Raw genomic sequence first — 15,144 nt, forward strand, 5'->3', positions numbered from 1 at the left:
ACATCTGGCTAATTTTTGTATTTTTACTAGAGACAGGGGTTTCAGCATGTTGACCAGGTTGGTCTTGAACTCCCAACCTCAAGTCATCTACCCACCCTGGCCTTCCAAAGTGCTAGGATTACAGTCGTGAGCCACCGTGCCCAGCTGTTTCCTAGTAATTTTAATCTCTAGAAATTACTATCTCTGTAATCTCTGGTAAATCTCTTTCCATATTTTAAAATATGGAATATTAATATGGTCTATGTAAATGGGATCATGTCACATACACTCTTCAGCAACCCGTTTCTTTTCAAGACAGGGTCTCACTGTGTTGCTCAGCCTCGAGTGCAGTGACACAAACATGTCACTGGAGACTCCACCTCCTGGGCTCAAGCGATTCTCCTGCCTCAGCCTCCAGTATAGCTGAGACCATGTACCACCACATCCAGATAATTTCTTGATTTTTTTTTTTTTTTTTGTAAAGATGGGTCTCACTTTTTGCCCAGGATAGCCTCAAACTCCTAAGCTCAATCAATCCTCCTACCTCGGCCTCCCAAAGTATTAGGATTATAGGCACGAGCCACCATGCCCAGCCAGCAACCTTTCCATGTCAATTGTTAAAGATCAACTTAATTTCTCCTGAGGACTGCACAGTCATCGAAGGAAATGTACCATAATTTATTGACCCAATCTCCTACTGAAAGGCTTTTAGATTGTTTCTAATTTTCTGCCATTATAAATAATTCTTGAAATCCCCATACATTTATCTTTGTATACTTGTCCTATTAGCTCCTTACAATATATTCTCATGTGCTAGATCTAAGGAAATGGGCACTCTAAATTTTAATACATATTGAAAACTTCATCTCCTAAAAGAATCTACCAATTTATCATCCAAATCAATAGCATTTCCCTCCGCCTCATCAGCGTTAGACAGCATTATAAATTTTTTTTTTTTTTTTTTGAGACATAGTTTTACTCTATAGCCCAGACTGGAGTGCAGTGGCATAATCTAAGCTTACTACAATACCCATCTCCTAGGTTCAAGCAATTCTCCTGCCTCAGTCTCCTCAGTAGCTAGGATTACAGGCATTTACCACCACGTCCAGCTAATTTCTGTGTGTTTTGTTTTTTGTTTTTTTTTTTGAGACGGAGTTTTGCTCTTGTTACCCAGGCTGGAGTGCAATGGCGCGATCTCGGCTCACCGCAACCTCCGCCTCCTGGGTTCAGGCAATTCTCCTGCCTCAGCCTCCTGAGTAGCTGGGATTACAGGCACGCGCCACCATGCCCGGCTAATTTTTTGTGTTTTTAGTAGAGACGGGGTTTCACCATGTTGACCAGGATGGTCTCGATCTCTTGACCTCGTGATCCACCCGCCTCGGCCTCCCAAAGTGCTGGGATTACAGGCTTGAGCCACCGCGCCCAGCCAATTTCTGTGTTTTTATTAGAATGATGTTTTGCTATGTTGCCCAGGCTAGTCTCAGACTGACCTCAGAAGATCCGCCCGCCTTGGCCTCCCAAAGTGCTGGGATAACAGATGTGAGCCACTGCACCTGGCCAGCATTATTTTTTTTTTAATAGTGCTGGCAAGAAAAATCTTGTTGCTATGATTTCTATTTTTTTATGAGCAAGATAAACATTTGTATTTCACCCTATGTACACTGCCTATTAATATCCTTTATATATTAAAAAATACATATCAGCTGGGCGCGGTGGCTCAAGACTGTAATGCCAGCACTTCGGTAGGCCGAGGCGTGTGGATCACGAGATCAAGAGATCGAGACCATCCTGGTCAACATGGTGAAACCCTGTCTGTACTAAAAATACAAAGAATTAGCTGGGCATGGTGGCTCGTGCCTGTAATCCCAGCTACTCAGGAGGCTGAGGCAGGAGAATTGCCTGAACCCAGGAGGCGGAGGTTGCAGTGAGCCGAGATCGTGCCATTGCACTCCAGCCTGGGTAACAAGAGCGAAACTCTGTCTCAAAAATAAATAAATAAATACATAATAATACATATTGATATTTTGTCACATACGCTGTCAACATTTTTAAAAAGCAGTATATCATTTACCCTTTTAGTTTTTGTTTTTGTTTTGTAACAAAGTCTCACTCTGTCACCCAGGCTGGAGTACAGTGGCACAATCACGGCTCACTGCAGCCTCAGCCTCCTGAGCTCAAGCGATTCTTCTGCCTTAGCATGCTAAGTAGCTGGGACTACAGGTGTGCACTACCACACCCGGCTAATTTTTGTATTTATCTGTAGACATAAGGCTGGGCTCAAGCAATCTGCCTGTCTCAGTCTCCAAAGTTCTGGGATTACAAGCGGGAACCACCAGGCTCAGCTCCTTTCAGTTTCTTTACTCTTTTGCTGTGTACAGATTTAAATGTTCACAGTCTAATTTATCACATTTTTTCTTTGTGACTTCTGGCTTTATAACTCACTCTTCCCATACTTAAAGATTACTGTTAAAATCCTATATTATATTCTGGCATGTTCATTTTAATTGCTACATTTAAATATTTAATCTAGCTCTATTCTTGTTTACGGTGTGAGGCAGAGGTTTGTCTTTATTTTCCAAATGTGTTCTCCTAACACTACTTAATAATCTACCTTTCTCCACGGATTAAAAAGGTCATCTGTTTCATAAAGTTCCATTTTGTTCCACTGATCTTTCTGGCCCTTCTTCCCCCTCTTCTACACTACATTAATTTATCTTAGGAAATGTACAATAACGTATATAACCAACCCTGCATTCGGCTCCCTATACGTATCTCCCACGGATCTTCACTTACATCCTTTTCACCATGAATTATTAGCAATTTTATCATATGTATTCTTCTAGATGCAACTCAGAATCAAGTTTGGGAACTTCTTTTTCAAGCTTCCTGAATTCTACTGAGACTGGCCTAATGTGGGTGCGAAGATCTGACAACTTGATAATATTGACTTTTTTCTAACCATTACTCAAGATTTTTTGTTGCACATTTCTTGTTATATTTATTCCTAGCGGCTCTATCACTTTTCTGACGAATTTGCATGGGATCTTTGCAACTATATGATTGGTTATCGCTAGCATGTAAGAAATCGAGGGGGTTGGGTACTTTGATCTTGTTTTGACCTCTTGGACTTCCTGAATTCTCTTTTTGGGTCTAGTCAGTTTTTGGGCCAGGTGTGGTAGCTAATACCTGTAGTCTCAGTGCTTTGGGAGGCTGAGGTGGGAGGGCTACTTGAGACCAGGAGTTTAAGACCAGCCTGAGCAACACAGTGAGACGTCATCTCTACTAAAAATAAAAAATTAGCTGGGCATCGTGGCACATGGCTGTAGTCTCAGCTACTCAGGAGGCTGAGGTGGGAGGCTTTCTTGAGCCCAGGAGCTCCAGGCTGCAGTGACCTATGATCACACCACTGCATTCCAGCTGGGGCAACAGAGTGACACCCTGTCTCTGAAGCAAAATAAAATAAAAATAATAGCTTTTCCATGGCTTCTTTTTTCTGTTAAGTAGACGAGGACATCGTCTGCCAATACTGAACAGGTTCTCATAGCTGACCCTCTGTTCTGCCTTGTTATCCTGCCTTTCTCTCTATATATATATTGCCTGTGGCCAGAAGCTCATGTGTCCATGGTGGATGTGACAATGGTGAGATAATCAGGAGGCCCATGTTCCAGCCCCTGACAAGCTGTGCCACTTTGGGAGGCCACTCACATCTCTCTAGGCCTCAGTTTCTCAGCCATAAAATAGAGAGGTGATCCCAGCCCTACTCTTCATGAAGACACTGTGCAGATCACAGAAGCGAATACAGTGCTTCTCAGCCCTGGTTGCACATTAGCAGCACTTGGGGGACTTTAAACACAGCAATACCGGAATCCACTCCCAGGGACTTGGGTTTAATTGCTCTGGGTGCGGTCCCGACACCAGAACTCCTCCCGATGACTCCTATCGTGCTGCCAAGATTGAGAACCACAGGGCTGAAGTGTGTCAATGTGCTCTTAAAAGACGCCTGGCTCTCCCAAGCTCTAGCTGGAGACTGCTGTCCTCGTGAACATGTCACTCACCCACGTGGTCTTGTTCTCCATGTTGATGGTGGGGACGCTGGTTCGGAGGAACAGGGTAGCCCCGCCATTTACCCGTACTCTGTCAAAGTCTCTGTAATCCTGGATGGGGAGGGGGTGGGTCAAGACGAACATTTGACACTCCTCTGAGCCTCCCTCCGACCCTAAGCACCTCTACCCCATCACCCACCCACCATGCAGCATCCTTAAACAGCACCCCAAAGGATCTGTCAGCCAGGCCTCCCCTCCGCATACAAATGCACATCATTCATTCATTTGTTCATTCATTTGTGCGTCAGGTCCTGTGCTGGATGCTGGGGACAGCCGAGACAATGAAGGTCATGGTCTAGGTCAGGCCCGTGGGCTGAATCTGGCCCAGCACCTGCTTTTGTGAATGAAGTGTTTTTGGCACACAGCCACACCCATTCATTTGTATGGCTGTTTTTGCGCTGCAATGGCAGAACTGAGTAGTGGCAACAGAAACTCTATGGCCTGCAAAGCTGAAGATTTCTAATCCAGTCACGCGGAGAAAAAGTTTGGTCTAGACAGCATGAGAAAGTTGGCACGTGAGTCATTGCAACCCAGAGTCGAGTGTGATAAAGGCACATGTGGCTTCTGAGAAAGTTAGGTGGGTGTCCTTTGGAAGAGAGGTCGTTTTCAGCTGGAAGAGCCAGAAAAGACCTCACTGATGGAAAGCATCTGACAGAGACCTTGAAAGCCAAGTAGGAGTTTACATGCAGAGACGGCAGAGGGGACACGGGCATTCCAGGGTGAAGGAATAGCCTGGGGAAAGGCACAGAGGTGGGAAGTAATGGATGCATAATGGACACAAGAGCGGTCATTTTGGCTGGAGACCAACACGGACACATCCATGCAGCCCTGCTCTCACACACAGCCCTGCTATGACCCTGGTCCTCCCCACCGGGATGGGGGGGGGGGAGACCTTGAGACCCAGGCACTGACCTCGATGAAGGTGCTGTTCCACACTCGTGCCTTCACGGTCACGTTGGTGACAATGGGGGCATCAGGGATGGGGCACTCCAGCCACACACAGCGGGCACGGCCAGTGGCACAGGTCTGAGGAGGGCAGGGAACGCAAGGCGTGACACGGTCTGGGCCTCCAGATTCCTCATGCTGTGCTCCTTACCTGCCACCCTCCCAGGCTTTGTCTCACCCCTGGGTGACCCAAAGGGGCCTGACATCCTTTCACTCACGCACACGTCCCCCACCTCACAGTTATGATTTTCAGACACAGTCTTTGAGCAAAGTTCATATAATGCCAGGCAGATGGATAACATGGAATCTGGCCCCTGCACATGTAAACAGGACCCAACCTCCTGCACCCACTTCCCTGCCGGCTTCCTGCCCCTGGGACCCCACTCCCCACTCTCTACCCAGCTGGGCTTCAACCTCCTTGCCAGGCCAGCTCTCCTCTCCCCACCCGCAGCAGGTGCGCACACCACCCACAACACCCTGCCCCACACTGCCTCCTGCCGCCAAGGCTCTGAGCAGCTCTATCGTCCCCAGCTTTAGCCAGGGTCTCCTCCTCTGGTCCCTTGTCTTCGACGCTCCCCCGTCAGAGTGAAGCACCCTCCGAGGGCAGGAGGTGAGGCTCCCTACTGTGTGTGGAGGCTCCCAAGGGCAGAGGTCTCATCACCTCATCACACTGAGGTCTCCCTTGCTTTGTGTGCCCCTGGTGCCCAGGCACCCTGTGATGGGGTGGGTGCAGTCCCTTCCAACCCCACCCTGGCCACTCACCAGCACAGTCTCAGACTTGGCTTTTTTGGCAGCAGCCAGAGTGACAGGTGGGGGGCCCTGGCCTCCCCCTGGATCCAGCTGTCGCCGCCTGCGCTGTGGAGATGACGGCCTGTCCCCAGAGTCCTGGAGAGGAAAGAGGAGATTTGCTGGCAGGGCAGAGGAAGAATTGGGAGAAGGGTTGCCAGAGGGGAAAGGTGGGGAGAGACAGGTTGCCAGAGGGGTATGAGGGGAGGGAGGGGAAAGACACTGGCCCCTTCTGCCCTGCAGCATGCAAATGAGATGCAAATGAAATATTCCTGATGGTGTCCTTACAGAAAGGGTGAGGTTGAGAGGGTTGACAAGGTCTCCAGGTGGTTGGCAGGGCCAGGACCCATTGCCATGGATGGTGATCTCCGTGGGGTACAGCAGCCACTTGCCATTGCTGACTTCGTAGGGCCACTCCAGACCCAGGACCAGGGTCCCCAGGCCCACCAGCCCCTCCCCCATTGGGCCCACCTGTGGGCACAAGATGTGTCATGGTCATTCTCCCCTGGAAAACCACCTCCATCTTACCAACCCCCAACCCTCCCACCTTCAGACCTCGGAAAAAAAAAAAAACCACAGCCCAGGACCCCAGAGAGCCCCTTACCTGGAATTCATACTTGAGGGGGCTTCCCACATCCTCCACAGTTTTCATGCCAGACTCGCCCATCACTGTCCCCCCAAAGAAGCTTTGTAGCCGGTGATTTACCCTAAGGGTAAGAAGGATGCTGGAGTCATGGGGGACAGGAGACCAGGGCCCTGGCAGAAGGGGTGGGCATGAAAACTGGTTAACTATGGCCCCTCTGACATCAGGCACCTCAGTAGAAACCCCAGCTCTGCCATTTACCAGCTGTATGGACTCAAGCAAGCTATTTATCCTCCCTAAGCCTCGGTCTCCTCATCTGTAAAACGGACTTAATTATGGCTGTTGTGCCACAGGGCTGCTGTGAGAAGTCATTGAGACGATGTATATAAAACCCTTAACACGGCCGGGCGCGGTGGCTCAAGCTTGTAATCCCAGCACTTTGGGAGGCCGAGGCGGGTGGATCACGAGGTCGAGAGATGGAGACCATCCTGGTCAACATGGTGAAACCCCGTCTCTACTAAAAATACAAAAAATTAGCTGGGCATGGTGGCACGTGCCTGTAATCCCAGCTACTCAGGAGGCTGAGGCAGGAGAATTGCCTGAACCCAGGAGGCGGAGGTTGCGGTGAGCCGAGATCGCGCCATTGCACTCCAGCCTGGGTAACCAGAGCGAAACTCCGTCTCAAAAAAAATAACACAATGAGCTCTTATAAAATGGGAGGGAAAACACCTTGGCCCCCAGGTTGCTGATTCCTCCACTTCTGCCTGCTTAGAGGGGGAATAATCATAGTAACAATAATAATAGTGACTGGTGTTGTTAAGGAAGGGATGACCCAGGGGAGGTAGAGGCCTGAGGACACTGGGCCAAGAGAGGTGTCAGAGGAGCTTGGAAGGTACCTTGGGGATAGGGAACCCCTAGCTCAGGCACAGAGGCTGGGGTGGGGGGGTGTGGAGAGTGGTACCCACATGCTGAGCGAGGTCTGGAGTGTATAGTCCACCAGCAGAGTCAGGGTCATGGGCTGCAGGTTGTCCTGGTGACTTGACCTTGGAAGGAAATGCAGGGGGTAGGAAGGTGATCCAGGACACCTCAGCCCTGACCCAGACTGGCTTCTCGAGGTCACTCACGTGGAGAGCTGCAGCTGCACCTGAAGGTCCCTTGTGTGCAGGGTCACCCCAGTGACCTCAAAGGCGATGAGCAGCTCCATCTGCCAAAAGAGTCGGGGAGGCAGAGAGTGGCATTTGGGGCCCGGTGGGGTGACATCATGGGGAAGGAGGGCTCCTGCACACTATTCTAGTTGGCTTTCTGGCCTTCTCCTCCTCCTCCTGTTCTGGGTGAGGGGTCTCCACTTCCCTATCTCACCTCTGTCTCCCTTTTCCCTTTTCCTCCGTGGGGGTCACAGCTCTGCTACTTTTGAGCTACACAGCCTTGAGCAGGTCACTGAAACTTTCTAAGTGTGTGTTTCCTCTTCTGTAAAAGAGCATCTACCTCCACAGAAGGCTGTGAGGATGATACCACAGAAGCACCGTGCTGAGCTCGGGCTGGCGCACAGTTGATGCTTGGTAAAACTGGTTTCCTCCCGCTCATCTGCTCTAGCTTTGTGCACAGCTCCCTAGCAGCCCCATTTGTCTCAGTTTCTGGGCCTCTTCTCACCCTCTAGTGGGTCTCCCCTCCCTCACTGTGGCTCTCCACTTAGAGGGGGCCCGGCAAGCAGGCAGGTAGAAGGACAAGGAGCTCATCACAGGGGACCCAGGAGGGCTAGGAGGATGTGGCCAGTGCTCACCCTCTGGTTGCGTTTGAAGGGGTTCCCCAGCTCACAAAAGATGGTCTCATTATCTTGGCAGGCCCCAGGCTGAGGAAAGAAGGAGAATAATTCGGTCAGGGTCGGGTCAAAGTAGGGCTTGTTCTCCCTCCTCTGTGGTGCAGGGTCAGAAGCCCTAGAGCTTGAGAACCGGGTTCTCCAAGCAGCAAAGACGCTAAGGCCCCCAAGGAGGCCCAGACCAGAGGAGGGGGGCACGTGGCAGATGACAACACCTGTACAGGACATGCATACGGGGATGCAAAGCGGCGGTGGAACCCTGCTTGGGCTCTGAGCCGGCCAGCGGGCACTCACGGGGCGCACTGAGGACAGCAGCAGGGCGGGAGGCACCACCAGGGTGAGCAGCGCCTCGTGGGCATCCTCCCCGATGCGATCCGAGGTCCGGGGGTTCGTCACGTTGATGCTCAGGAGCAGTTTCCGGACGTCTCTGCTATACTGGAGCCTGAGAGCAGGAGCCCAGGACTCAGCCAAAAGCCCCGTCCCCGGGGCCCTCCAGGATCAACTAGGCCCCGCCCCTGGGGTCTCCTAGGTGAGAGAAGCCCCTTCTCAGGACAGCCAGACCCCGCCCTCTAGTCTTACCTGAAAAGAAAGCCCCTTTTCTGACCACCCGATCTGTCCCGCTAAAGCTCCCGCCCCTCGGGTTTGCCTTGGCATGAGGCTCCGCCCCCACCATGCCAGTCAAGGAAGCCCCGCCCCACCCTTGGCTACCTGCTCAGCTTCCGCAGCTGCTCCGACACGAAGGCTGCCCGCATCTGCAAGTTACTCTCACACTTGTTGTCAGGCCCACACTCCTTCTGGAACTGGATCTGGGGGTAGCCGGAGGTGTGAGGGTCACACCTCACCCAGTGCCCAATTGCTCCACCGCCCTCCTGGTCCCTGGTCTTCCAGTCCAGGCCCCGGCCCCACCCACCTCAGTGTGGTTCTCCAGAGACTGTGCCTCGTTGAGGATGGGGTAGGCGTCCAGGGACCGCAGCCCCAGTCGAGGGCGATCGGGCATCCGCAAAGGTAAAGAGTAGTTCATGGAGATGATGATGGGCCGGAGTTTGTCACGGAGGTTGTCCTGGGGAGAGAGGGCGAGCTGAGCCCAGCCCTGCACTGCTCCCTGCCCCAGCTGAATCCTCACACCACCCTGAACTCCAGAGAAGAGCTGGGGCCCCCTCCACCCTGAAAACCTGACAGGCTGAACTCCCTCTAGTCTGATCGCCATATTGCAACTTCTACCCTCCTGACCCTTCAAGAGGAAAGACAGGGCTTCTCCTCCTCAAAGGCCCCTTCACCTCCTCATCCACGGGGCCCCCTGGCTGAGCTCCTTCTACCCTGATGTCCCAGAGAGGGACTGAGCTTACCCCCACTCAGGGACCCCTTTTCCCAGAGATGGGCTGAGCCATGAGCTCCCATACCCCTCACTTTTCTTGGAGGTAATAAGCCCTTTGGCGCTATCCCCATCCCAAGGGTCTCCATCTTTCCTCATGTGTGGGCGCTGTGCACTGTACCCCTAAAGACCGATAGCCTTCCAAACCGACGTCCCCAACGTGTCTCTGGGGAGACCCCTGTCCCTCACCCTTGATCTAGGGGGACACTGGTCACCTCCTCCAGGAGCCCAGGAGCCCTCATCCTGCCCCTTGTTCCTCCCTCACCATCAGGAGCAGCTCCAGCTTCTGGCAGCGCATCTCGGGCATGGAGAAGAAGCCATGGAAGACAGCGGACTCACTGCCGGCAAAACGGAGCCGGGGTGGGCGGCGGTCCCTGTCGGCCTCCAGAGTGTAGGCCAGGGCTACAGGTAGACAGGGTGGTCAGCAAGGGGCCAGGGAAGCGTGCCCCTTTCACCCTGCACCCCAGCACTCACTGATGTTTCGCCTGTAGTTGGGGTTCCCAGCACTCTGGTTGTAGGCGAAGCATAGCTCCACTTGCACACTGTTGGAGGGATGTACAGGAGGGCCGGGTCACAGGGGGACACACACACCCAGGCCCTAGCTCTCGCCTCTGTACTGGGCAAAAGGAAACTGAGGCCCTTCTGGAGAGAGGCAGGGACAAAACTGGGGAGTCCCCAAAGTGGGTCTGTGGTGCCCCTGGCCCCCTTCCCTTCCACTCCCCTTAGAGCCAAAGAAAATAGGATTAGAGGTCACCAGTGGGGAAACTGAGGCCCAGGGCCCAGAAGGACTTGTCTGAAGTCCGCAGTCCATTGGTGGCCCAGCCCAGTCCTGAACCCAGGCAGCAATCCCCAGTCCAGATCCTGCATCACTCACCCCGTTTCCCTGCTCTGTCTGCCTTTGCCTTCTGATCCAAAATCCTCATTCACATAGACCTTGAAGTTATCACCATCAGTACTGTCACTTTCTTAGCAACTGACATGGTTTGAGCACTTAGGGTATACAGAGTGCTGTGCTAAGGACTTTTTGTATATTATCTCATTTAATTATCACAGCCCTGTGAATTGGTTATTACCAATTCTGTTTTACAAGCAAGAAATCTGAGCCTCAGAGGGATTAATAATTTGCCCGAGGAGACTCTCCTCCATATCCATCCACTTAAATGCGTCCCTTTTCCCCTTCCTCTGGGACTTCAGTCCCCAGAGCCTATCCCTGCACTGGCATAGCTGGGATTTGAACCAGGCAGTCCAGAGCTCCCACTTTCAATCACTATACTCTACTGACCCCCAATTCATCCATCACCTCTTGCAAGGAATTTTGCTTTTTAATGAGGTTGGGTAGAGAGGTCAAATGCTGGCCCCAAGAATCAAATTTCTAAAGGTGGGATGACAGGAGGCCAGGGGAGGGGTTTGGGAGCTGGGGCCCCTCCTGGCCTACTGGAATGAGGAGTAGGTGGGCAGAGCAATCTCACCAGGAGGTGGGTGTGCAAACCGCAGGGTCCAGCACAGCTGGCCTGGCCACTAAGGTCTTGTAGACGATGTTGATGACGGGCCGAGCCCTGCAGAGACAACAGAGCCAGACAGGTATCAGTGCCTCCTGCCTGCTCAGGCCAGAGCTGGGGCCCAGGCTTCCAAGGAGCTGAAGCAAACATGGACAGAGATGAGACTCTGTGCAGACAGACATGAAGAAGAGAACGACCCCTGTTCACTGGCCTCCTGGCTCACCGCAGCAGCACAATGCGGTCTGACAGGCTTCCCACTAGAAGGTCTGGGTAGAAGTTCTCGTCCACATCCATCTGCCCACTGAGGGAGTAGCCGAAGGTGGCCAAGCCAGGCAGTCCCAGCTTCTCTCCGTGGATTACCTGGGGGCAGGGGAAAGTGGTGGGGACGGGGACAGGCTCTGGGGAGCAGGGCCCAAGGGGCTACAGGGAAGGGGTAGGTGAAGGAAAGCAAGGAAGGCCCATCTCGGCTGGTGGGGGCAGCAGACCCATCTCTGTCTCTGTACCTGCTGGGGCTGTCTCAGGAGCCCCTGGGAGCTACTGTGGTAGATGTACACTTTGCCCAAGCCTTCAAACGGGGCTCCCACGGCAATATCTGCAGAAGACAGGCAGGACAAGGTCACCCAGGTACTCTGGGCCCCACATCTCCCTAACTCTGTGCTCCAGGCCATAGAGCCCAGCACAGAATTGATCTTACCCTGATGGGCAGCACTCAGAGCATCAGGGACAGGGTAGAGCTCTGCAGCTCAGGATGAAGACTGGGATGGAGCCCAGCTTCCTCCTATCAGGAGTGGGAAAGTAGCTTCAGGAGATGGAGGTGACTTGGTGTCTCTACCAGGTACTTGTCAAACATTTAGAGTGTGTGTGTGTGTGTAGACAGTGTGTCGCTCTGTCACCCGGGCTGGAGTGCAGTGGCATGGTCACAGCTCACTGCAGCCTCAACCTCCTGGATTCAAGCGATCCTCCCACCTCAGCCTCCCAAGTAGCTGGGACAGCATACACCACCATGCCCAGCTATTTATTTCATTTAATTTTCAGAGACAGCTGTGGGGTGGGTACTACTGTCCCCCACTTTATAGACGAGGAGTGTTCCAAAAACCGAGAGTTTCACAACTAATAAGTGTAGAGAAGAGAAAACAAGCCCAGGTCTGTCTCACTCCGGGGGCTGGGACTTGAACTACAGTGGACTTTACTGAAAGCGGCAAGGCTTTTAAAATCCTAATCATGATCTCCACAAATCATCTCCACAAAGAAACCCCAAGTATTTGGTTATCTTCTAAAGCTGAACTCTTTCCAGTTTGCAGCTTTTGATCGGATGAGGCCTAAGGAATTAGCAAGCCAAGCTTGTTAGTAAGGCCTGTAAAGGAAGCGGAAGCAGGTCCCAGGCAGAAACCGAATACTTCCACAGTGCACGGTTGGCCTCTGTTGACTGAACTTTCTGGCACCTATTTTGGCTCTTCGGAGGCTCCTTTGCCTTCCTCTTGGTTCTCAGCTATGTCCTGGGAAACTCAGGTTGTCAGAGAAGTGACTTTCAGATAAGCCAGGTGCCCCTATGGCACTGACTCCAGCCCTGGGTCTGCCCCTGTCCCTGATACCCCAGGTCTGATTGGTCCCCAAGTCCTGCAGAATACTTATGAGGACCCTATGTCCAGGGCTCCCACCTGATACTACATTCTTGATCTTAACTCCCCTCGCCTTGCTCCACCCTTGCACTCGCTCATCCCATACTTCTTCCAGAATCATCCTTCAAGGTACAAAGTTATTTCATCACTTCCCTGCTCTAAAACTTTCTCTGGATGCCCCCACCACCCCACCACCACCATTACCCAAATAAAAATCCCTAAGATAGTCCACCTGGCTTTCAGAGCATCCACCCCCACCCACTCCCTCTCCAGCCTCCTCTCTGGTGGAAACACTCCACACCCGCTAGATTTGGGCACACCAGGCTAGTTTCCATGCCGGTGTTGTGCCTCATCAGTGCTCTACTGCGCACTCTCAGCCCAGCCTTGGCTGCACAGCAGCATGCAAGCTCCTCCAGGAGGCCCACCGAGCTTGCCTCTGCTGCTCCCTCTGCACATCTGCACATCCTATCTCTAGTACTGCTGCGAGCTCCCCAGGTGTGGCCCCATCTTGCCTCATTTGCGGGCCCTGTCAAGCCTGGTATGCAGCTGGCACTCAGTCAGTAGGGGGACTGGGGGAGGGGTGCTGGCTCATACCCTGAAATCCATCCTGGTTGATGTCACCAATGCTGGCCACGGAGAAGCCGAAGGCAGAGCCACTGGGGCCATGAAGAAGGAGGGAGGGGTGAGCAGGGAAGGAGGTTCCTGCCTGGTTCATGAAGACATAGATGGCACCCCCTACCTCCTCTTTCCTCTCAAAGTAGTGGGGGGCGCCCACCAGAAGGTCCTGCCACCTGCACAGGAGAGAAAAAGAGGGAAATGGGAATGTGAGGTCGGCCTCCAATACGCAGCATAGTTCTTGTTTGACAGGCGTGACTGTGCCAGGGCACAGCGCTCTGCAAATGGCTCTTCTGGCCATAGGTCATGGGTGGGAAGGACATGGAAATGCCAACAAGACCCACCAAATAGGAGACATATGTCATGGAGAAGCCACGCAGGCACAGATCACACCCAAACAATCCACACCCCTGGAACCATACAAACGACAAGCAGAAACAAGCAAATGCTTGGGTCACACAAACACCATATGCAAACGCCCAGACTCCCATACAGCCTGATGGCAAACCCCTGCAAACAACATGCAAACAGACATACAAAGGCAAATCTTCCACTCCCCGGACCTGGCTTAGGTAACCCTTCCCCACCCGTCGCTCTCCCTGGCCCCAGAGGATGTCCCTGGATTCTTACCCATCATTGTTCAGGTCTGCTAGGGCAATGGCGCTGCCAAAATAGGCGCCCACCTGTGAGCCCTCCAGCACCTGCCTCCTCCGCAGGTCTCCGCCAGCTTCCCGGCTCAGCAAGAAGACTGCGCCCATATGTCGGTGCCGTGGGGCACCTGTCACAATGGTGATGTCTGTGGGGTGCAGGATGGCGCTGCCTACCTGCACCGTGTACCCTGGGATAGAGGGAAGATATTGAACCAAGGTCCCAGTCAGTTTTGTCCCTTTCTACGCTGGACCATCTCCCTATCCCTTCCACTGACCCCACCATGATGTTACATCCCACTCTTCTAAGTAGGGCAAGTAGGTAGACTCCAGGTGGCCAGTAGCCACGCCCCATCCCAGCCTGGTTCCTGCCTGGACACTGGACTGTGGGCACCCTGACGGCAAGAACTTCGAATCGAGAGCTTGGAACAGGTGCTGGTTAATCCGTGTGTGCTACTTTAACTAAATGCCATTAGTCACAACTGCACTCTGGCCTCACCTTTCCAGCAGGGACTAAGCCCCCATCCCCTTTATCACCTGATGGGCTACCACTACTGTACTCACCAATATAGAGGTTTCCTTGGTCCTCTGGGTCCTTGTAACTATACTCAGACAAGTCCCAGTCCTTACGCTGAATCATGTAGCTGTTTCCTTCATGGGGATTCAGGGAGGGAGAGTAGGGGAGTATAAGTCACCACTGCTTTCATCTGCCATGTCCAGCCCACTCCACCCCCAAATAAAGATAATAATAGCCCCTTATATTTGTGAGCACTTTGCCATTTGTAAATCACATCTTCTTTAACAATTCTTGTTTTTTCTTTTTCTTTTTTTTGAGACGGAGTTTCGCTCTTGTTACCCAGGCTGGAGTGCAATGGCATGATCTCGGCTCACCGCAACCTCCGCCTCCTGGGTCCAGGCAATTCTCCTGCCTCAGCCTCCTGAGTAGCTGGGATTACAGGCACGTGCCACCTTGCCCAGCTAATTTTTTTGTATTTTTAGTAGAGACGGGGTTTCACCATGTTGACCAGGATGGTCTTGATCTCTTGACCTCGTGATCCACCCGCCTCCGCCTCCCAAAGTGCTGGGATTACAGGCTTGAGCCACCACACCCGGCCCTTTTTTCTTTTTCTTGAAATGGAGTTTCGCTCTTGTCACCCAGGCTGGAGTGCAATCGTGCCAT

The 15,144-nt window shown here is 52.5% G+C and overlaps 1 protein-coding gene across 2 annotated transcripts in view; it reads right to left on the reverse strand.

Moving 5' to 3' along the window:
- ITGA3 (integrin subunit alpha 3) overlaps positions 1 to 15,144 on the reverse strand; it is a 36,562-nt gene that overhangs the window by 4,714 nt on the left and 16,704 nt on the right. For both annotated transcript variants that reach the window (XM_074388630.1, XM_010341881.3), the window contains exons 5-23: positions 14,529 to 14,615; positions 13,948 to 14,155; positions 13,297 to 13,493; positions 11,587 to 11,675; positions 11,307 to 11,443; positions 11,054 to 11,140; positions 10,059 to 10,126; positions 9,850 to 9,986; positions 9,123 to 9,272; positions 8,921 to 9,018; positions 8,507 to 8,654; positions 8,177 to 8,245; positions 7,521 to 7,600; positions 7,362 to 7,439; positions 6,418 to 6,520; positions 6,102 to 6,284; positions 5,790 to 5,912; positions 4,995 to 5,108; positions 4,035 to 4,133 (exon numbers count right to left, since the gene is read on the reverse strand). In XM_074388630.1, the coding sequence (XP_074244731.1) occupies positions 4,035 to 4,133; positions 4,995 to 5,108; positions 5,790 to 5,912; positions 6,102 to 6,284; positions 6,418 to 6,520; positions 7,362 to 7,439; positions 7,521 to 7,600; positions 8,177 to 8,245; positions 8,507 to 8,654; positions 8,921 to 9,018; positions 9,123 to 9,272; positions 9,850 to 9,986; positions 10,059 to 10,126; positions 11,054 to 11,140; positions 11,307 to 11,443; positions 11,587 to 11,675; positions 13,297 to 13,493; positions 13,948 to 14,155; positions 14,529 to 14,615 (2,255 nt within the window). The remainder of the gene's footprint in view (positions 1 to 4,034; positions 4,134 to 4,994; positions 5,109 to 5,789; positions 5,913 to 6,101; positions 6,285 to 6,417; positions 6,521 to 7,361; positions 7,440 to 7,520; positions 7,601 to 8,176; positions 8,246 to 8,506; positions 8,655 to 8,920; positions 9,019 to 9,122; positions 9,273 to 9,849; positions 9,987 to 10,058; positions 10,127 to 11,053; positions 11,141 to 11,306; positions 11,444 to 11,586; positions 11,676 to 13,296; positions 13,494 to 13,947; positions 14,156 to 14,528; positions 14,616 to 15,144) is intronic.

This window comes from Saimiri boliviensis, chromosome 17 (assembly GCF_048565385.1).
Source record: "Saimiri boliviensis isolate mSaiBol1 chromosome 17, mSaiBol1.pri, whole genome shotgun sequence".
Classification (NCBI taxonomy): domain Eukaryota; kingdom Metazoa; phylum Chordata; class Mammalia; order Primates; family Cebidae; genus Saimiri; species Saimiri boliviensis.